Source organism: Schistocerca piceifrons, chromosome 2 (genome assembly GCF_021461385.2).
Source record: "Schistocerca piceifrons isolate TAMUIC-IGC-003096 chromosome 2, iqSchPice1.1, whole genome shotgun sequence".
Classification (NCBI taxonomy): domain Eukaryota; kingdom Metazoa; phylum Arthropoda; class Insecta; order Orthoptera; family Acrididae; genus Schistocerca; species Schistocerca piceifrons.
In genome coordinates, this window is record NC_060139.1 from 161,409,284 (window position 1) to 161,432,308 (window position 23,025).

General features: G+C 43.2%; 1 protein-coding gene across 1 annotated transcript in view; it reads right to left on the bottom strand.

Moving 5' to 3' along the window:
- Positions 1-6,469, bottom strand: part of LOC124775215 (neuroligin 4-like) — a 115,826-nt gene extending 109,357 nt beyond the window's left edge. Inside the window, exons 1-2 of the mRNA XM_047250054.1 lie at positions 6,325-6,469; positions 5,812-6,222 (exon numbers count right to left, since the gene is read on the bottom strand). Of these exons, the coding sequence (XP_047106010.1) occupies positions 5,812-6,222; positions 6,325-6,469 (556 nt within the window). The remainder of the gene's footprint in view (positions 1-5,811; positions 6,223-6,324) is intronic.
- Positions 6,470-23,025: the final 16,556 nt, after the last annotated feature.

A 23,025-nucleotide genomic window follows, 5' to 3' on the forward strand; every position in this document is an offset into this window, starting at 1 on the left:
TTTCGGTTGATAGCTGAAGACATCCTTTTGGTTAGATGACGTAAATTGCTGCGTCTTACTGGAGACACTGTAGTGCTATCAAATTGTGACAATTTAATTCAGCTGCGTCGGTACGACAAAATGTGTGATACGAGTAACCACAATTAAGCTGAAAATGGATTTACAACATAATCAAAACTTGATTGAAAATAAACAACTGAATCAATTTTTCGTCACTGTGTAATCGATTGGCTTGAGTCACAATTTTACAATTAGCTGCCAAATGACTTTTGTGTAGGTAGTAGCGAAATTAATTGGAATAAAAATTAAATAACTACTTTTGTTGAAGAGATTGTAATTAAAAAAAGCAAATATAAATATTTTGTTCTAATTTAGGTTGAATTAGATTTTCCCAGATGTTTTTCCTGCTCTTTCAGATTCTTTTTTTAATTGAAAAATACTTACGCATATCAATCGTTTCAGTCGTGTGTTATGGTTTTGAATTCTCACAAAAACCGCATGGAAAAAAGAACTTTCAGGATTTCCAGAATCGTCCAATTTTTCGCCGAAGTTTCCCAATTTTTCATTCCCTAGGAACCTTATTATGACTAATATGATCTTTTTTTTTAAAAAAAATAAAGAAATCGGTCTAGCCATTTTCAACTGATTCGCTTACCAACGAACAGTATTTCATTTTTATTCTTATAGATTGTAAAAAACTCGTCTCTGCAAAGCGTGTTCCGATGTTATACGAGCCAGAAAGTAAATCGTGCCGTTAAGAAATATCTTGATGGTGTTCAGATTGTGATGTAGCTCTTCTTGCCCTTGATGTTTCAAATAATACCACACACTGGCAAACTGTGTGTAACAATAGCGTGTACAAGGTACATTTCATATGTCTACTACTTTTAAATATTTCACAACAAGATTTTTAAGATTATGTAAACCAGGTTTCACCTATTCAAAGGAAACGTTATACATATTTATTGCATTCACAGTTACAAAAATATAATTTCCCAAAACTGTATTAAAATGGCAGGTCAGCTATCCTAACTATGGAGACTGAGGGTGGTCTGGACTGCGTTAAAATTCTAAATCTATTGCAACTCTCATTAAAATCGTTCCTCATTGTCGTCAACTTAGCTTTTAAGTATTTCTGAAAAATCATGATTTGGCGGAATAGCTATTGCTGATTTATTGACGCTGCCAGATTTCCTCAACTAACAGAACAGCCTCAGCTACAAAAAACCACGTTTGGTAATTAATGGTGTTTCTTTGTGCCATATGATGGTTGTTTGACCGAAACTGATGCTGACATAACAGCTGTTGTATAATGCATGATTTTTTTTTAGAATATATGCATAACATGTTTCAAATCTGATGTTAATTGTAAGACGAGCAACAAAAAAGAGAAATTACTTTATGGCGTCACGGGACCGGCGTATATTGAACCATCCTGGTTACTGATCATCCTGCCAGACGCTACACTGAACACTTACCGACAACGGTCTAGCTATTGGAAAGCCAGTACAATTTTGTAGAAACAGCACTCACAAAGAAAGTGAATAATCAGTCCCATGAATAATGTATGCGACAATAACCTAAACGTCGGGCGTCGATGTCCTAGGGGCGGGAAAAAGCGACCGGCTAAAATAGATATCGGTGTTTAGTTCTAAACAGCCAGTGTTTTTCGGTATGTGTTCAGTCTCGGTTATAACATGTTTTTATATTTTTCACTAATAACCGGGTAAGAAAACTGACATACTAATTTGCCGTAGCAGCAGCGCTAGACTTTTTGGTTTTAAAGTATTTTTTTAAACAAGTAATGTTTGTTCATTAAAATTTCCATTTATATTAAATACTGGTTTATTACAGAACATGGCGAAAAGCGAAGAGTCCTGTTTTAAAAAGGTCGCCGACCATTAGAAATTAGCAACAAACACATGACATAGTAATCGGTATAGCATTGCTGAGACAGTAACGTATCTGCTGCCGTGTAACGTGGCCTTTTAGACGGTACACGATTACGCGCAGTGTACAACATTTTCCCCTGCGTGGTCTACACGTTAATTTCTCGCTGTCATCCTCGGACATGTGTTGTATAGGAGAATGATACTATATTTTACAAAATGTTGTAGCAGTGAAGCAAAATGGTGCATTTTCTTTAAAAGATTAGAAACGGGAAGAGACATAACAAATCTGCGACATCAAATAAGGAGAAATCATCCATAACGTTTCTTGGAACAGAAGGTAAATTTCACTGATATACATGTAATTTTATTGTTGTGCTATTAACTTGGGATAATACGTGAACTCTTAATTTTGTGGCAATCTTTGCTCGCAGCCTACTTTTCTTACTGGAAATAACAGCAACAAAAAACCGAAAATCGGTTATTTCTGAATCTGGTTATTTTGAACAGTTTGAACAGTACGGTTAAACTGGAGACTTAAAAAACCGTTACAACCGAAAAGGGTTGAGCCAGCGATATCAGCCATCCTATGATGTCCATCATAAATTGATCTAACGTAGAAAAACACATTTACTGAGTGAGGAATGGGTCGTTGATGTATTAGTGAGAGCAGTAAATCCTAGCGTAACAGCGTAAGGAAGCCTAATATGCGCCATAGCGTAAATGTGACACCAACCAATTACAGCCAGTGCAGTAGTATGTCCTCAGAAAATGTATCGTGTCAAAACATCCATTGCTACTAAAATTTTTACCTAAAAACTGTAATCATAAAATAACACAACAGCCAGCCTCGTGAAGTCGGTCTGCCACAGTAGCTGAAACGTTGGTCTCTGTTGAGCCTCATGATGTGGTCGAATGTCGGAAAACCATTGCATTGTCGGCACAGAATAAGTTGTGACTCGTCGCGGTGGCTGATGGGAGCGACTGTGAATGGGAAATGCCTCCATGGTCACTCCCACCAGCCACCGCGCCGAGTGTCAACTTACATTGCGCCTACAGTAGTAAGCAGAAGACCGTTGAAATGATTAATAGCGAGAGTGTCTGTGTTTATGCAGCAACTGCGTTTATTACAGTACGATGTTCTTCATAGATGTAAGCATAAACTCAGACACCGTCGCCGTTAATGATATAATCACACCGGACGTTGCTTCAATGACATAACATAAATGAGGTCTTCCTGTTCTTAGTTTCAGGGATGTGCGAGCATTAAGGTTGTGACTACGTGACTTATGGAGATCTTGACTGACACTCGGGGCGTGCTCGGACAGCCGCTTTAGTTAAGGCGACTGCTCATGACAAGAGGGAAATCCGGTTTCGAGTTCCGGTCCGGCATAAATTTTCATTTTTTTAAAAGTAGATGTGGCTAATATAGAGCGACAAAATGTGAAGCCGTTTCATAACGACCGTTGAGGCGTCGGTGAGGGCAGTGAATCCTCAAACAACGGCGTTAGCCAGCCTAATATGCGAGGATTCAGTAGTATATCTACAAAATCGGCGCTGTAAATACCCAAAAATAGGCGCATATATATACAAAACAAAGAAGACAAAATTCTTCGATCATTAGATATGTACTTCCTTATAATACATAATGAACAATTGAAGGCTGCTCGTAAATACTTGAAGAAATTCATGCTTTACCGCCAAGGGTTGCTATTCAAATTTCTTTACCGAACAACCAATTTCGGTCCACGGACCATCACCAGTTTCATAAAAACCATTACAACACCATCCTAGGTAATGTAAAGTAAATGGTGTCACATACTGAAATCGATGAATGTCGTGACAAGTCATCGACTTTATTATGTGACGCCACTGATTTTATATCGCCTAGTATGGCATAGTAAACGTTTTTATGAAGCTGTGGAGCGAAACTGGTTGCTCAGTAAAGGAATTTTATCAGCAGCTCTTGCCGATGAATCGTACCATCCTTCATAACGAGCAATGTTTGTACACTTGTAATGCAGTTGTGGGGCTGTTCATCATAAATAAGAAAATTAGGCAGGTGGTAAAGGGTTTCCGACACGCTTCAGCACATGTAAACAAAGTGAAAGCACTACTAATAGGTGAGACACCAAAACTCGTGGCCAGGAGATAGGTCTGAACGGGAGTGTAAGTTGAAACATTGCTCTTAACACAGAGGTGTGATGGTAATAACTCAACAAACGTGGGTGACTATTTTTGAAATGTACAGTTTGGCATGCACTTGCTGTTGACGTTGGTGAAGTCAGAATACCTGCTCCGTTCACTGCCACCGCCTACCATCATGGTATAAATGGTCTGACGATCGTCACATTTTGACCGAAACCAATAACCACAGCAAATTAATATTTTACTGCTGTTGAGACAGTTTTTAATCCATTTTTAAGGTGATAAGTGTATTTAAAAAAAAATGGTGGTACATAAAAATAGGTGCATAAAAATATAAAACAAAGAAGACGAAAATGTTTCCTTACAATGTGTAGTGAACAATTTTAAAACCATGGTGTCCTTCAGCTCGTAAATATTTGAAGACGTCATGACTTACCACCAAGAGCTGCTGATACAATTTCTTTATAGTGAACAATTTCTTTCAGGTCACGGATCATCATCGGAGTCATAAAAGCAGTTACAACATCGGGCTAGGTGATATAAGGTCAATGGGATCACAAAACACAATCCATGAATTCATACAAACATTTGCAACGCCATTATAGGCGACGTGAAATCAATGGCGTCACATAATTTAAAAAAATGATGTGTTCATCGATTTCATTATGTGACGCCATTGATTTTACGTAGCCTAGTCCGGCGTTGCAAACGTTTTTACGATCCTGATGATGGTCCATGGATCGGAACCGTATGTGCAATAAAGAAATGTTATCAGTAGCTCTTGGTGGTAAATCCTGACGTCTTTGTCTGCCTCCATATCTGGGTGGACAGCGCGGCGGAGTGCCATGTGAGAGATCCGGGTTCGGTTCCTGGGCCGGTCGGAGATTTTCTCCTCTCGAGTACTGGATGCGAATCTCTTGCCCAACGTAAAGTCCCGAGCGACGGGAAAAAAGCGCAGATGATGCCTGTGTATAAGAAGGGTAGAAGAACGGATCCTCAAAATTACAGACAAATATCCTTAACATCGGTTTGTTGCAGGATTCTCGAACATATTCTCAGTTCGAATATAATGAATTTCCTTGAGACAGAGAAGTTGCTGTCCATGCATCATCACGGATTTAGAAAGCATTGCTCCTGCGAAACGTAACTCGCCCTTTTTTAACATGATATCTTGTGAACCATGGATGAAGGGTATCAGACGGATACCATATTCCTTGACTCCCAGAAAGCGTTTGACTCGGTGCCCCACTGCAGACTCCTAACTAAGGTACGAGCATACGGGATTGGTTCCCAAGTATATGAGTGGCTCGAAGTGTTCGTAGGCTTCTGCAACAGTTGTCTCCTTGTTCATCAGAAGGACCAAAATTATGCTGGTAGTAAGAAATTTTTGACAAGCTTCAGCACACTTCAAACCCGTAAATGCAATACCAACAGGCGAGACAGGAGAAGTCGTGGCCATTCGCCAGGATGTGGGGGGGGGGGGGGGGGAGGGTTGGGGAGAGTGTGGAAGTTGAAACAACAGTGCAACAATGCAGTACACGTCGCTGAATGTCTTAGAAACGTATAGTTCGGCGTCCCTTTAGTCCATCGGCTGATTACCATCTCTCTGTCTGGAACTAAACTGTACTCGAATGTTTCTTAAGTGAATAGCGATATGTTCCCAATTGTTCGCAGTGATATTGACATTTTTGGCCAGCGTAATGGTTACACCGAACAATCCATGGTATCACTAAAGATCTGGGGGCAGCCTGAGAATCAGGCGTCGGGTGAGTACTAGCGGTGAGACTCCGCATAGTAGCACAGCGCAGCCTACCTTGCGCTGGGGCGTAGATGTTGAGGAAGAGGCAGTCCTCGCTCTGGTTCTGCAGGTAGGGCAGCAGCCTCTTGAGGTACTCGAGGCGCCCGCGCGGCATCCGCCGCAGAGCCGCCGTCTCGTTGCTGATGTCTGGCAGCCGCTGCGGACAGACGGGGCCGAAGCGGTCGGCCGCCTTGACGCCGCTCCAGCGCGCGCCCGACACGGGCGGCATGAAGCGCAGCGTGCCCTTAGGCGGCGACGCGTACGGCACCCCGCGGAACACCTCCACCGGCTCCAGGTGGCGCGAGTCGAACGTCACGATGAGGCCGCTCACGTCGCCGTACTTGGTGCGCACCACTCGCGAGCTCAGCGTCTGGGCGGCGGCCGAGGCTACGGGGGGCGGAGGGGGCGGCGGCGCCACCATGGAGGCGGAGGCCGACGCCGCCCCCGGCGCCGCCGCCGGGCCTCCTGGGGACCCGCCGCCGACGCTACCGGCGAATCCCGAGGAGGCAGCTGAAGACGCGGCCGGACTCGCAGCAGGCAGAGGGTCGGGCTGGGGCCCTCCGGACACGGAGCCGGGCGCCGCCGCCGCCGACGCCGTCGCGTCGGTCGCCGGGACGTCGAGGCAGCTCAGCATCGCAAGCGTTGTCCACACGAAGAGCACCCGCGTGTTTCTGCACCATCTTGCTCTCTGCCACCTCTCTAAAATCCGGACTCCCATGCTTTACGAATCCTTATCTTTGCTATCACGACGCTCCTTCCACCAAAAGCTCCTTTTTTGTCTGATGACACAACCGGTTTGCCGCCTCAATTTTTTTCTTTATTTCTTCCGAACCCTTACACTTCAAAACACGCCTTATGCGAAGTAACACATGTCTCTAGTAACAAACTGCCACACATTGAAGACGTTTCGAACCATAACGCACCCTCCTCAGAATCAGGCAATATAAATCCAGAAATCGACCCTCGCCATCTGGCAGCTGCCTAAAAGTTCACCTCCTCCCTGTGTGCGTCACGAGGATTCTCAAGACGGTTCGAGCCCCAACGCACTATTCAGAACGACACGTAATGCTTCAACAATTCAGAAGCGGCCAGTATCCACAGTCTCCATCCACATATACCCACAAGACGGTTTTCCAGTCAGTACCTTCTGTAATACCGCTTAAGCAGCACAATTACACTCAGTACCTTCTAGCACAACCACACACTCCTCAGAACGAAACTGTTCATATCCGCAAAATAAAAACTTTCAACGGCTTAACAATTAGTGACATACTCTTCATTGTCTCCCTCCAACGATGCCACACGTTGCTTTCCTCTTGTGATGCGGGTTAACAAAGGCGATTATATTTGAGACGCTCCGAGATTCAACACACTATCTTCAAAACGAGACCGTACATTTCCGCAAATTCAAAATTACTGTGAAACTTTTGACGGCCTCGTTCGGAATAATTCTCTCAGAATCTCTTAGTCACAGTTCCACAAATTAAGAAAACACCTACTCGCAACTCAAAACACCTTGCTGAATGCTGCACACGCCAATTTTGCGGGAGCAGCCGTGTACTCATAAGCTTTGAAATGTACAAAGTAAAAAGATGATACAGCATTAGAAATGCGACATCTATAATGAAAGTTTGGTTCCACGAGGAGACTGTTTACGCAACGCCAACATATCTACATTTTGTTTTGTTTTTTGTTTCTGCTCAGTGTTCATCTCTCATGCTTTAGAAGCATTTTGAGATAGTTGTTGATAGTCACACATTTGTCAACGCAAAACCTGAATAAGTTGCACTACAGAACATGACAGAAGTCGCCTTATGTGGTATGGCGGCCATTTCTTCCCCCAGCGGTATATTTTCGTTACAGAAGAAATGCTAACGTTATTCATAGCGCCGCTGTAGGAAAGGTATTCTCTGCCCATTTAGGATGACCAACTGAAGGAAGAGAGGTATTAGTTTTGAAATAGAGATTTAAGCAGTACATTTCAACAATACCATTGTTGACTATAGAGCGCCAGACGCACATGTTTCAAGGTAAGCTCCATTACTGTGTTCGTCATATCACACGCCGACGGTAATATTTATGGGAAGCAACGAATTAAGAGATTCAGTTTCTACAACACAGTTGTTAGAGGGGCTCATTGTTGGCTTCACACACAGAATTGTTGCCAGAAAAGTGGTAGGGCGACAATCGAGGCAACCTGTGGTGTAACACTGGTGGGTTTCAGAGCTGTGGTCCATCTGAATCACCGGATCAGAAGTATAAACAATGTGTTTATAGTGGAATGCAGTCATTCGATGGTGTTGTGTGTTCTCACGAAAAAGCTTTAACGATGAGGCGTACGAGATCGCTGTTGAGCTATCCGCTCGTAGTCGGCGTCGAGTCACATGGCGGTCCAGCCGTGGACGTGTCAGTCGAGGCGCAGCATCCAACCGCCCGCCGACGATCTTACGCACTCCGTTGACCCGGCGCGCGCTGCTCGGCCGGGCCGGCCGCTGCGCATGGCCCGCTCTGTCGCGCCTACCCGCACTCGACAAACATTTCGCTGCAGCACCTTGTCCTCCGCCGAGCCCCTCCTGTAACACTCCTTTTTTTCCCCTTTCCGTGCACCGTTTTGTTGCACCGCGCGACACCGTTACCGGTCGCTGGCCGTCACCGCACTGAGCCCTCTTTAGTCGATGTCCGGGCGGCGGCGCCGCTGCTGCCCTCTGCCGCGCTGCCCTCCGTGCCATCTAGCGGCAGCGGCCGGCAACCTGCGGGCCGCGGCTGCTCGAATGGCTGGTACGCCGTTGGCACGTACGGTCCGCCGAGCTGATGGAGCCGAGGGTTTGCAGAATAGGGCTTTTAGTTTTAAGTATCGCTGTTCCACCGCCGGGTAAAACACACGGGAGTTTTTACGCGGAAGCGCTTTAACGTAGTGAAGGGTTCCGGCTTGCTGAGCACGTTTCCCTTAAGGGCGCGCCCAATACCTTCGATGCTGTTGCACAGTTTACCTTCTCCAGTTTCGCTGATGGCGTGCCGTTTTCACGTCTGTAACGGCTGCAGGCTGTCAAAAACGCGGTCGTTACTGATTGGATCGGCCAACTCCATACCATATTCCTTAACTGAAGTAAATATCGATGAAAAATGTCTCATTTTTGTGAATACACACACCAGATTCGGAAGAATCAGTACATCACCCTCATTGGGAAATCTCATGACTGCTTGTTGGCCCCAGACTGGCAATATATGACACTGTTTACCTATTATGAACAGCGGTGTCATATTCACTGTGATTGCAGATACTCAGGAATGAAAAGGACGGGTGAAGAACGAAGGTAAATTATATTTTAACGTACTCTCAAAACTAAGGGCGAATGACTTGTCAACTACGTTAATTAACTCCAGCTGACGATAATTCGGAAGTTAGTTACATCTCACTGTCAGAGCGGGGAAAAATGACCAAATATACATTTCTTACAATTAAAAAGTTAAAAATAAATTATAAATATGTAGATCGCCTATATTATAAGACATTAAAATGTGCCGGCCGGTGTGGCCGAGGGGTTCTAGGCGCTTCAGTCTGGAACCGCGCGACCGCTACGGTCGCAGGTTCGAATCCTGCCTCGGGCATGGATGTGTGTGGTGTCCTTAGGTTAGTTAGGTTTAAGTAGTTCTAAGTCTAGGGGACTGATGACCTCAGATGTTGAGTCCCATAGTGCTCAGAGCCATTTTAAACCATTAAAATGTGATGACTTCTTTCGGTTGCCCATACAACCATCATCAGGTCTGAGAAAAAGCAAAGAATAGAAAGTTACCTGATGTTAAATGTTACGAGCTAAACCTCGAACTTACATATAAATTTATCATGAGTGGTACATTGCACGTTTGATTCCTTCATTTTCATACTTTTGTAAAATCGGGATTTGTACAATTTGTGTCAATTTCCTGTTCTTTGCTTGTTCTCAGATCTGAAGATAATTGCTTAGTCAACTAAAATTTTTAATCATATTACAATGTTCTATAACGTACACCATCTACGTAACTGTAATGCTTTTGTTTTGTTTTGAGTAAGTCTTAAATAATTCGACAAAGACTGGAAGCGGATACCTCAGCTCGAAACTGTGGAATTAAGTATCGAAAATGGCCATATATAGCGTGAGTCAGCAGGCCCTCCTAATTGATCTTATGAAGCCCATAACGCATTCAGAAACCACGCATGCGCGATTTTCATTTTCTCTCCTTCGCTATGTGCAAAATGTAAATCCAACAGAAAAAAATGAGAAGGACCTGTTTGTGGGAAATATAATGTAGTTATATTTTGTAATGATATGCATTTTCGTGGAAGCAATGGTTTTCGAGTTATTCAATAAAAACGAGTGTGAAGGTCACTGTTACGTTTTTCTTGAATTGTTCAAAGACTACAGCCTGTAGCAGAAACTTAACACAGCACAAAATGTAACTACATTAAATTACATACAAGAAAGTCACGTTAATATTGTGTGTAGCACTAGCAGTCTGCCCATAGCGAGCGAGAGATTATGAAAAGTTTGTGCCTCGCCTTTGAAGACATTGCAGATTGCAAAAAATCCGTCGGTAGGGTCAGCTGAACTGTCCCATATGTGTCGTTCGTGATTAGGTATTGAAAGGACATCGACCAGTTGCAAAGTATGTACAACTGTAACTTCACGTAAACTAGTTGCAACCTCACGTGTTAGTATGTTCAAATGTGTGTCAAATCTTATGGGACTTTAACTGCTAAGGTCATCAGTCCCTAAGCTTACACACTACTTAACTTAAATTATCCTAAGGACAAACACACCGAGGGAGGAATCGAATCTCCGCCGGACCAGCCGCACAGTCCATGAATGCAGCGTCTAAGACCGCTCGGCTAACCCCGGGCTGCGCTCGTGTTAATAAAACCCATTACTCTGCCGTTTCTGTCAGCTTGTAAACACCATTAACACGACTGTTATACGTTTGACAAAAAGTTTCTCGGAACCCACAAGAGGCTCTGAACACAGTCATAGATCATGTGCGACAAAATTACGTATAAAAACCGAATAGCTTTTATTAACGTTTTCCGCAAACAATTTCTACCTGCGAGAACGAAAGCATATTTCTGTTCCTGAATGCAGATATTTCTTTAATGTATTCCGTACATTGCCAACAGTACAGCATGAACGAAAACAAATGATGCAAAACTAAATCAATAGTGACGGTTGCCAACCTGTATATCGTTGTTGTCCTTACATAGGAAAATGAAAATTCTAGTAACTGTTACACAGCCTCCATAGCACATCCAACATTTAGCAGAAAATCCCTTTCACAGGGCCGTCGAAGTAATGCAGTAATCGCTCTATGTTTTATAGAGAGCTAGGTGTAATACGCAATAAACTTTTAATTGAGACGAACTGATACGTATTGTGCGCCAGAAGCTAACTGTATCACTTCCTGTATCAAAGATGTACTACATTCATCTCCAGAGGGACAGGAAGAAAAATGGCTATTACGACAGGGAGGAAACGTGTGAATCACATGGTGACCCTCCATCGTTCCAAGAACTCCATGGTGTCCTTTCATCGTTCCGCTCCATGATCACATTATTGAGACATCTGAATTCTGAGTGATTTCATACGGCAGTCCACGAATACCCTTCCCGTGCCAAACTCTTCATTTCACTGTCACACATGCACATTATGCTCTCAGTTATTTGCTGGTGTATTCCGTCTGCCCTCGTTTGCAGTTTTTATGTTCTACAGTTGCCTCTAGTACTAAGAGATTATTCACTGACGTCTTAACACATGTCCTACCATCCTGCTCCTTCTTGTTTATGTTTTCCGTATGTTACTGTCTTTATCGATATTCCTCCATAACTGATGGGTTAGTCTGCTGAATTCCTTAACTTAGTCTGCTTCGTGATCCCTAGTTCTGATGTCAAATTCCTCGCTGTTTTCATTTCAGCTGCTTCTCATGCTTTCGTCTTTCTTTCATTTACTCTCCATATTCGGTACTCATTAGACTGTTCATTCCGTTGAACAGCACTTTCACTCTTCAGTTTCAGTAAAGGTAGCAATGTAATTACCGAACTTTATCGCTGATGTTCTATCAAATTGAATTTTAATACCACTGTTGAGCCTTTATTTTACGTCTGTCAGATATAAAACAGTAGAAGTCAAAGACTACAACCCTGTGTTACATTCTTTTTAATTCGAGCACTGCGTTCTTGGTCTACCAATCTCATTGTTCCCTCCTCGTTCTTGTTCATGTTATATGTTATTCGCCTTTCTCTTTATGTTACCCCTACTTTTCACAAAATTTGAAACCTCTTACACTACTTTACATTGTCGAATGCTTTTTCCGGGTAGACAAATCCTATGAATGTGTATGAAGTTTTCTTCAGTCCTGCTTCCATTATCAAACGCAACGTCAGAACTGCCTCGTTCGTGCCCTTACTTTTATAGAGCGAAACTCATCAGATAACAGAACCTCAAGTTACTTTCCCATTCTTCTCTATATATCACTGTCACCTACTTTGATGCATGAGGTTTTAAGCAGATTGTGACATAATTCATGCTCTTGTCGGCTCTTACTACCTTCGGAATTCTGTGGATGATGTTTTCCATAAAGTCTAAAGCTATATCGCCAGTTTCACACATTCTACACACCAACGTGAAAGGTAGTTTTCCTGCCATTTCCCCCAACTATTTTAGAAATTCTAATGGAATGTTATCTATCCCTTCTGTCTTATTCGGTCTTAAGTCGTCCAAGGCTCTCTTAAATTCTGATACTACCACTGGATACCCTATCGCTTCCCTGTTCTCTCCTGTTCCTTCTTTCACTTCATCCGACAAGACCTTCCCCCCGGAGATGCCTTCTACGTACTCTTTTCACCTTCTCTGCATTTAACTGTGGAATCCCCATTGCACTCTTAATGCTATCGCTCTTGCTTTTAATTTCACCGAGGACTGTTTTGATCTTTCTGTATGCTGAGTCAGCAATTCCAACAATAATTTCTTTTTCGATTTCTTCACATTTTCCATGCAGTCATTTGGCACTTGACTTATGTCCTATGCGTTTCATTCCTGAGTGACTTGCATTTCTATATTCCTGCACACTTTTGTGATTCCTTCTATCGTCGGTCAAGTGAAATATTTCTTCTCATGTTTCTTCAATGAAGTGAAATGGAAATAAAAACAGAATTTCAGGCAGACGAGTACAGTGTAGTATCAACTACAGCCGAAAATGTTGTAATGGGAGTAGGACTCATTATGAATTGGAAGGCAGGGCAGAGAGTGAGTTGCTGAGAACAGTTCAGGTACTAAGGTGGTTCCATCAGAACCAGCAGCAAATCAATGTGGACAGCAGTAGTTCAGGTGAGCAAACTGACGTCGCAAACAGATGATTAAGAGGCAGAGAAAGTGTATGAGGGTACTGAACGGCAGTTCAGCACTCAGAGGGAGATGAAAACCTAACAGTCATGAGGGATTCGAATGCTGTTAAGGGGCACAATTAGAATAAAGGATTACCCGGGAATATCAACTTGACAGTACGACTGAGAGAGGAGAAGGTCTGATTGGGATCTGGAAAAAAATTCATCTAGTAGATGCGAATATTCTCTTCAAGAATCACAAGAGGAGGAGGTACACTTTGAAAAGGCCAGAAGATACGGGAAGATTCCATTTAGATTACATCAGGGTCAGACAGAGATTCTGAATTCAGATTTTGGATTGCAAGGGGTACCCTGGAGCAGATATACACCCAGGTCTGAGTCTAGAATTGATGAAGAGTAGGCTGAAGTTTAAGAGACTAGTGAGGAAGAATCAATGCGCAAGGAAGTGGCACACGGAAGTACTAAGGAATTAAGAGTTATAGTAAATCCAGGAAAGATGGCGCACATTTTCAAAATTATTCATAAAAAATCCCATGATGCACTTAAGTCAACATAATTTATTGTAGAAGTGAATAAACCAGTTTTTCTTAAAATATAATTTTTTGAGAGTTTTTCATACACGCATTCGTCATATTTGACCATTAAGAAGACCTCACACTGCGGCATCCATCCCTTACACTAAGGGTGAGACGCCGCGCCCTTATGGGTGACATTCCGCATGATGATATTTGTTGAAATTTATAATTTTTTTAATAAAAGTATGGTTAAAATGCTAGTTTATGATTAAAAAGTTGAGGACTAAAAATCAGCACTGAAGAATTGGCAAACAAATCCTTTATTTTTGTTAATTTTGTTATCTCCATCATTAGCTTTTATTGCTATTTTCTCAGCCACAGTCGACACAATAAGTATCAAAGATTGTACAATTTTCGTGTACCCAAAGTTTACATGCAAAGCAGCATAATCAGTCACGTTTTTAATGGTTTCAAAATACAATTCTTTGCACTCCAGACATGATGCCTTATCAAGAGGAGCTTTTTTTTATGTAGGCCTAGGCCTATGTTTGTCGTAATCCAGACCGTCGGGATCTGAATCGAGGTTTTCCAGATTTAATTTCCTTTTCCCAATCTGAGCTTTAGCCTTAGAATAGTTTTCTTTTCTTAGCCTTTTCAGCTAGCCTCTTCTTCACCTCATCTCTGTTTTCTTTCGAAGTTAACAAACCTGCCGCTTCTTCTTTCCTTTCCTGGGTTTCTCTTGATTTAGTTTACGTATGGGGTAAATGACAGCTAGAAATAATGAAGGAATTCCCTCGGGCTCAGGTCCGACGCTGTCGTTGCTGGAACCTGGTTATGGTTCGCTGTCAGATGGTTGTGAGATGCAAGTCGTGGATGAAGAAGCGGTTTGAGGTTGTGAAGATATCGCCTCGGGATTAGGCTCAGTGTTATCTGATATCGAAAAGAGGTAATCCGGAAGAATATTCTTGGCTAGAGGGTAAATTCCTGTAGCCTTGAATCCACTGGTCCCGTTGCCTACGGAGGCTGCTTGTCCCCAAGCCCCACAAAGTATAGGGCCAACCTGGTACCGAGTCAGCTTCCGGCCAACAATTTGTTCAGCCCAACCCAGGTGTTGCTTGCTGCTTTGAAATAAGTTCTGAATGGGGCGAAGAATGATTTATCAAGAGGCTGGAGATTGTGTGTAGTGTGAGGGGGTAAACAGAGCAAAGAGACATTTTGACCATCTGCGAGTTTAAGGAGCGCGATTGATGTGACGTGGGAACAATGTCCATCGAGAATTAAGATATTATGCCATTGCACTTTCCGATACAGAAGCACTTCCTTAAATCACTTAAGAAATATTTCTTTGTTTATATAAGCAGATTTTTGGTTCATGTGGACTTTGGAGCCGTGGGGAAATCCATCTTGGAACTCAGGCCTAAAATTATTTCCTTTATTGATTACAGATGGTGACGCATTACGCAACGCCGCAACCAGTAGAACGAATACCGAAGGTTGCAGTACGGTGTCTAAAGAGCCAGAATTGCTTACACGCGAAGAGACAGAGCCGGTAGCGCTCGTTATGCACCCATGTTGCACAATGAGACCTGCAAGTGAATCTACGGCACAAATGTCACAGAATTAACCAAGTTACACACGGTTGCGTAGATTTGCCGCAAACCAAGTACAGAATTCGAGTCTTCAAAACCCAGCAGATAAATCACAGAGAGAAGCGAGAGGTTATGATGAAAACCACTTTCTTACAGTGCGGAAATACCAACACTATAAGGAAGATGCAAATGTTCTCCACCCCCGCACATTTATTGACCAATTTAAAGTAGGAATACTGACACATTGGCCACTGAAACATAACTAGATTTTATTCGCGCACATATGGATGGATGTGTTGCTGAAACTATGCAGAAGATAGCAGAAACTTGAAACAATACCAGCGATGGCGAGGCATGACAGAATCTCTGACCAGAGAGTTATTTATCGTTGCTAGTCTGCGCTTGACCGCGCGAGTGTTCAGTTGTGAGTTGGACTCTGTCGGAAGTTGTGTGTGTGGAGTCGGCAGAGCGAGTTGTCAGTTGCGAGCTGCACTCAGTCGGCAGCACTTGTAACGAATGGACGGTTGTACTGAGCGGGCGTCGACAAGGGTCTCTGGTCACGGTTCTGGACGAGGTATATTGTTATCGAAGGTAATGAAGCAGCATTGCGCTCAGCTAATAACATATGTTAATTGTAATTAATTTGTTCAAGAATTGCCCTAATAATAATTTTCTTTTAAAGTAACTGTTTTAAAACAAAAGGATTCATTTCAAGTTAAATAATATTTCCTATGCATTCCCTCCAAGAATCAAAATTAAATACGGGCCAGCATTGCACGGAGCTGTGCCGAAAAATAAGAGCAGATATAGATGCAGTTTACTGAGGTCAGAATTTTGGTTTTGTGTTCAGGTTTAATTATTGCACAGGGCCGAAGGTCAACGCAGCTGCCCTTATAAAATTTATCAGGTTCATCTTAACGTTAATTTTGTGGGGACTTAACATTTTTGCACATTTTTATCATCATTGAGCTTTATTACTGTGGGAAGCTAACATTTGGTTCTATTTGCATTATCATTCAGTTTTGCAAGGAGGTTACGCTTGGCTCATTTTTATTATTCAATTTTGTGAGAAGACTAAATCACCCACATTTTCATTAACATTATCGTTGTCTTTTAATTTGCGGGGAGGTTACACTTTCACTGTTATTGACTTTCGTATTTTCACGGGGAGGTTACAAACTTACGATTCGTATGATCCGTTAAGAGTTGCCTTTATAGCAAGATAGTGGTCTCCTGAGGCTCAGATGAGAATAAAATGTCTCATTCGAAAATTCGCATGAGAAATCAGCAGTCAGATTCTTTGAGAATATGGTTAAAAGGAAACTATACTTAGATAACCCATATAGCGACGGAGAACTGATTCAAATATTCAAAACGGAACTATGAATGAAGTATCTACAAGGCTTGATAGGACTTGGAAGTGATAATGGAGAAACTTTCAAAGGTGTTTTGAGAGAAGTAGCATTCAGGTATGAAAACGACGCTCAAACACGTCGCGATTCAAGACAGAGTAATTCTGAAAGAACGCGTAATAGTAAGGAAAATATCAATAACGGTAGCAATGGTAGGCTAGTATTGGGATTGAATTTCGGACGAAATGGGAATAATTACGCAGATGGGAGTAGTGGAAACACTAGACAACAGCGTAATGGATGTGGTTTCAATAGTGGTTGGAACAGGCGGATTACAGACGAAAAAAGGAAAGGAAACTGCAGAACTCGGGATAACCGACAGGCTGAATTTAATCAGGCATCTCCAGGTCCTCGGAGAGAAAGTAGATGGGGAGGTGGTACGAGAACGCAGCCACAGGAAAATACTTCAGGTATTTACCAGAGAAACGAACCACAGATGGAGATTGAATCAAGACTACCAAATCCTGGGAAGCGTGAGGATTGACTGACGTTAGGTATTGCAGGAGTTCAAGCATGTAACACACTTTCTGCAGAAACTGATGAAAAGGCGTCCCCAGCAATAAATAATTTAATGTGTGACGTACAAGAGTCGGAATTGGTAACAGGAACGACAGAAAGATCATCACATGTATCCGCACAGATACTACGAATTCGGAGGATGTCATAACTCAAGTGTTGGGACAAGGTGGGTACTACTGACGTTCACGATGAGGATGAACTCCCAGCAATACCTAATAATGTACTATTTGATTATGACGAAGGATTAATGTATATGGTGAAGATGTTTCATTGTACATAGACGAAAATCGATTTTCAGCAGCATAATACATATCCTATTGTAATCTTGACGCTGTGATTGATCAAGACGATAGTTTAGTCGTGCTGCGGCTCGCTTTGGTGCTGTTTGTAGGTTTCCGCTCTCTGTTGGATGCCAGAAGGTATCGTTTGGTTGGCATGGTTTCGGTTGTTTGTCTTCTTCTCGTGTTGACTGGCGCCACTTGGTTTCGCAAGCGTTGCGTGTTTGCTAGTGGCAGCAGCGGTGGTTATCGATAGGTAGCAACTGTTGCTCCATCTTTGGGGCGACGTCGTTGTTTTTTCAGCTCGTGTGTGTGGGTCAGTTCGGTTGGGGACTCAGGAGGAGCCAAGTCCGCGCAGTGCCAGAACAAGCCCGTATCACTGGAGGCTCGCATGGTACGATGGAACGGCTGTGGTCACGAGGGTGTACGATCTAGTCGTAGACCGGATCCACCAAGCTTTAGGATGAGTGCATTTCAATCCAAGTAGAGAGACCTCCACCATTGGGATATCTCGCGATTCTCCAGTGACTTTGGTTTGTGTCGCTGCTCATAGTGTTGCCGAGGCGAGGAGCAGCGAGTGTAGTGCTTAAGGGAAGCGGATCTGATTAGCTTTCCTCGACTTCTTATGACTATTTACGACGTTCAACTTGTTACAATTTTGTAATTCTTCTTGCCTGGTGGCCACTAATGCTCCAGTTACTTGCCTTTGGGTTAGTGTATGTAACGGCAGTGTATGTTAGACCGGTTGATGATTCTTCTAATCTGGTGGTAGTGATTCCTTTCTCGTTCCGGGCGCTCTAAACATAGTATTCTGGGGACGTAGTGCAAACCGCCGGTTCCGGTTTTGGCGTATTGTTCCATTGTTACATTTGGTTTATCGGACGTCAGGTAGCTTCAGCAAGATTATCATTAGTCATTCGTTACACTGCCACTAGTCTGAGTTATCATCTTGTGAAGTGAATGCAACCTTTGGCTACCTATCTCATCGCTCGGGAAAGTGTTTGTTGCCGGACCTTCTCAGATGTCGATTCCTGGAGCACCGTCTGTGGCCCCTTGGTTCTTGTAAGACATGTGTGGTGTAAAAGGAGGTCTGATGGACAGCAGTTCAGTGTAACGCTCCTTCAGTCCACGATTTCTGCTGGTATAATCTGCCTCACTTTGTGTTACAAAGTTTATCATCATCTTATGTCTCCCGTTTGGTGATCAGTTGCATGTTTTTCTTTAATTAACCTTCGATATCGTATTTGCTGTTATGCAGTATGTTTCTAAATTTTTTTATACTATTGCTGTTCGTGGTGTGTAAGGCCTTCAGCCGTGATTGTGGTCATTTGCCTTATAATTCTAATTTGGTATTTGTATTTTAGTAGTAAGCCTAAAACCTTATTTACTGCCATTCCTGGCGTCTGATGTCGGCTACTGTGTTTGTGGCGACTTACCTTTAGTATTTCAATACTTGTAATTTATAAGTTACAGCGAGTTTCAAACAATGTTTAATTTATTGCCATTCTTGGCGTGTAAGGCCTTCTGCCCAGATCACAGTGGCTTGCTTTTTAAACATTATCTGTTGTTTTTATATTTAATGGTGATTCGCTGAATAGTAACTTACTGAAAACACCATTATAATCACAGTTGTTTATTCCTTCATTAATAACATGTGGTATTTTTTATTTACTGTTGAGTCTGGAATTACTGGTTTAAAATTAATTGTGTGTGACTGTAAAAAACAACCAACAGTAACTGATTACAGTCTACATCTACATCATCTACATCTATACTCCGCGAGCCACCTTACGGTGTGTGGCGGAGGGTACTTATTGTACCACTATCTGATCCCCCCTTCCCTGTTCCATTTACGAATTGTGCGTGGGAAGAACGACTGCTTGTAAGTCTCCGTATTTGCTCTAATTTCTCGGATCTTTTCGTTGTGATCATTACGCGAGATATATGTGGGCGGTAGTAATATGTTGCCCATCTCTTCCCGGAATGTGCTCTCTCGTAATTTCGATAATAAACCTCTCCGTATTGCGTAACGCCTTTCTTGAAGTGTCCGCCACTGGAGCTTGTTCAGCATCTCCGTAACGCTCTCGCGCTGACTAAATGTCCCCATGACGAATCGCGCTGCTTTTCGCTGGATCATGTCTATCTCTTCTATTAATCCAACCTGGTAAGGGTCCCATACTGATGAGCAATACTCAAGAATCGGACGAACAAGCGTTTTGTAAGCTACTTCTTTCGTCGATGAGTCACATTTTCTTAGAATTCTTCCTATGAATCTCAACCTGGCGCCTGCTTTTCCCACTATTTGTTTTATGTGATCATTCCACTTCAGATCGCTCCGGATAGTAACTCCTAAGTATTTTACGGTCGTTACCGCTTCCAATGATTTACCACCTATGGCATAATCGTACTGGAATGGATTTCTGCCCCTATGTATGCGCATTATATTACATTTATCTACGTTTAGGGAAAGCTGCCAGCTGTCGCACCATGCATTAATCCTCTGCAGGTCCTCCTGGAGTACGTACGAGTCTTCTGATGTTGCTACTTTCTTGTAGACAACCGTGTCATCTGCAAATAGCCTCACGGAGCTACCGATGTTGTCAACTAAGTCATTTATGTATATTGTAAACAATAAAGGTCCTATCACGCTTCCCTGCGGTACTCCCGAAATTACCTCTATATCTGCAGATTTTGAACCGTTAAGAATGACATGTTGTGTTCTTTCTTCTAGGAAATCCTGAATCCAATCACAAACCTGGTCCGATATTCCGTAAGCTCGTATTTTTTTCACTAAACGTAAGTGCGGAACCGTATCAAATGCCTTCCTGAAGTCCAGGAATACGGCATCAATCTGCTCGCCAGTGTCTACGGCACTGTGAATTTCTTGGGCAAATAGGGCGAGCTGAGTTTCACATGATCTCTGTTTGCGGAATCCATGTTGGTTATGATGAAGGAGATTTGTATTATCTAAGAACGTCATAATACGAGAACACAAAACATGTTCCATTATTCTACAACAGATTGACGTAAGCGAAATAGGCCTATAATTATTCGCATCTGATTTATGACCCTTCTTGAAAATGGGAACGACCTGCGCTTTCTTCCAGTCGCTAGGTACTTTACGTTCTTCCAGCGATCTACGATAAATTGCTGATAGAAAGGGGGCAAGTTCTTTAGCATAATCACTGTAGAATCTTAAGGGTATCTCGTCTGGTCCGGATGCTTTTCCGCTACTAAGTGATAGCAGTTGTTTTTCAATTCCGATATCGTTTATTTCAATATTTTCCATTTTGGCGTCCGTGCGACGGCTGAAGTCAGGGACCGTGTTACGATTTTCCGCAGTGAAACAGTTTCGGAACACTGAATTCAGTATTTCTGCCTTTCTTCGGTCGTCCTCTGTTTCGGTGCCATCGTGGTCAACGAGTGACTGAATAGGGGATTTAGATCCGCTTACCGATTTTACATATGACCAAAACTTTTTAGGGTCCTTGTTTAGATTGTTTGCCAATGTTTTATGTTCGAATTCGTTGAATGCTTCTCTCATTGCTCTCTTTACGCTCTTTTTCGCTTCGTTCAGCTTTTCCTTATCAGCTATGATTCGACTACTCTTAAACCTATGATGAAGCTTTCTTTGTTTCCGTAGTACCTTTCGTACATGATTGTTATACCACGGTGGATCTTTCCCCTCGCTTTGGACCTTAGTCGGTACGAACTTATCTAAGGCGTACTGGACGATGTTTCTGAATTATTTCCATTTGTGTTCCACATCCTCTTCCTCAGAAATGAACGTTTGATGGTGGTCACTCAGATATTCTGCGATTTGTGCCCTATCACTCTTGTTAAGCAAATATATTTTCCTTCCTTTCTTGGCATTTCTTATTACACTTGTAGTCATTGATGCAACCACTGACTTATGATCACTGATACCCTCTTCTACATTCACGGAGTCGAAAAGTTCCGGTCTATTTGTTGCTATGAGGTCTAAAACGTTAGCTTCACGAGTTGGTTCTCTAACTATCTGCTCGAAGTAATTCTCGGACAAGGCAGTCAGGATAATGTCACAAGAGTCTCTATCCCTGGCTCCAGCTCTGATTGTGTGACTATCCCATTCTATACCTGGTAGATTGAAGTCTCCCCCTATTACAATAGTATGATCACGAAACTTCTTCACGACGTTCTGCAGGTTCTCTCTGAGGCGCTCAACTACTACGGTTGCTGATGCAGGTGGTCTATAGAAGCATCCGACTATCATATCTGACCCCCTTTGATACTTAACTTAACCCAGATTATTTCACATTCGCATTCGCTAATAACTTCACTGGATATTATTGAATTCTTTACTGCTATAAATACTCCTCCACCATTGGCGTTTATCCTATCCTTGCGGTATATATTCCATTCTGTGTCTAGGATTTCGTTACTGTTCACTTCCGGTTTTAACCAACTTTCCGTTCCTAATACTATATGCGCACTATTTCCTTCAATAAGAGATACTAATTCAGGAACCTTGCCCTGGATACTCCTGCAGTTTACCAATATTACGTTGACTTTTCCTGTTTTTGGTCTCTGAGGACGGACGTTCTTTATCAACGATGATAATGTCCTCTCTGGTAAGCCGTCAGGTATTTTATCGTTTCGCCCAAGGGGGGTCCCTCTAACCTAAAAAACCCCCGTGTGCACGCCACACGTACTCTGCTACCCTAGTAGCTGCTTCCGGTGTGTAGTGCACGCCTGACCTGTCTAGGGGGGCCCTACAGTTCTCCACCCAATAACGGAGGTCGATGAATTTGCAACCATTATAGTCGCAGAGCCGTCTGAGCCTCTGGTTTAGACCCTCCACACGGCTCCAAACCAGAGGACCGCGATCGACTCTGGGCACTATGCTGCAGATATTAAGCTCAGCTTGCACTCCGCGTGCGATGCTGGTTGTCTTCACCAAATCAGCCAGCCGCCGGAAGGAACCAAGGATGGCCTCAGAACCCAAGCGGCAGGCGTCATTCGTTCCGACATGTGCTACTATCTGCAGCCGGTCACACCCAGTGCGTTCAATAGCTGCCGGAAGGGCCTCCTCCACATTACGGACGAGACCCCCCGGCAAGCACACCGAGTACACACTGGCATTCTTCCCCGACCTACCCGCTATTTTCCTAAGGGGCTCCATAACCCGCCTAACGTTGGAGCTCCCTATAACTAATAGGCCCGCCCTCTGTGACTGTCGGGACCTTGCCGGAGAATCGGCCACTGGCCCAACAGGCGAGGCATCCTGTGGTGGCTCGGAAACGATGTCATCACCACTAGGAAGCACCCCGTACCTGTTGGAAAGGGGTAAGGCAGCTGCCACGCGGCCAGATCCCACCTTCGCCTTTCGGCCAGGCACGCGCGAGCCCACCACTGTCCGCCATTCACCCTGGAGTGATGGCTGACCGGTAAGATGCTCACTGCCGGAGGACGCAGCGACATCAGGGGTTCCATGCGATTCCAAGGCCACCGAAGTAGGCATAGGTCTCA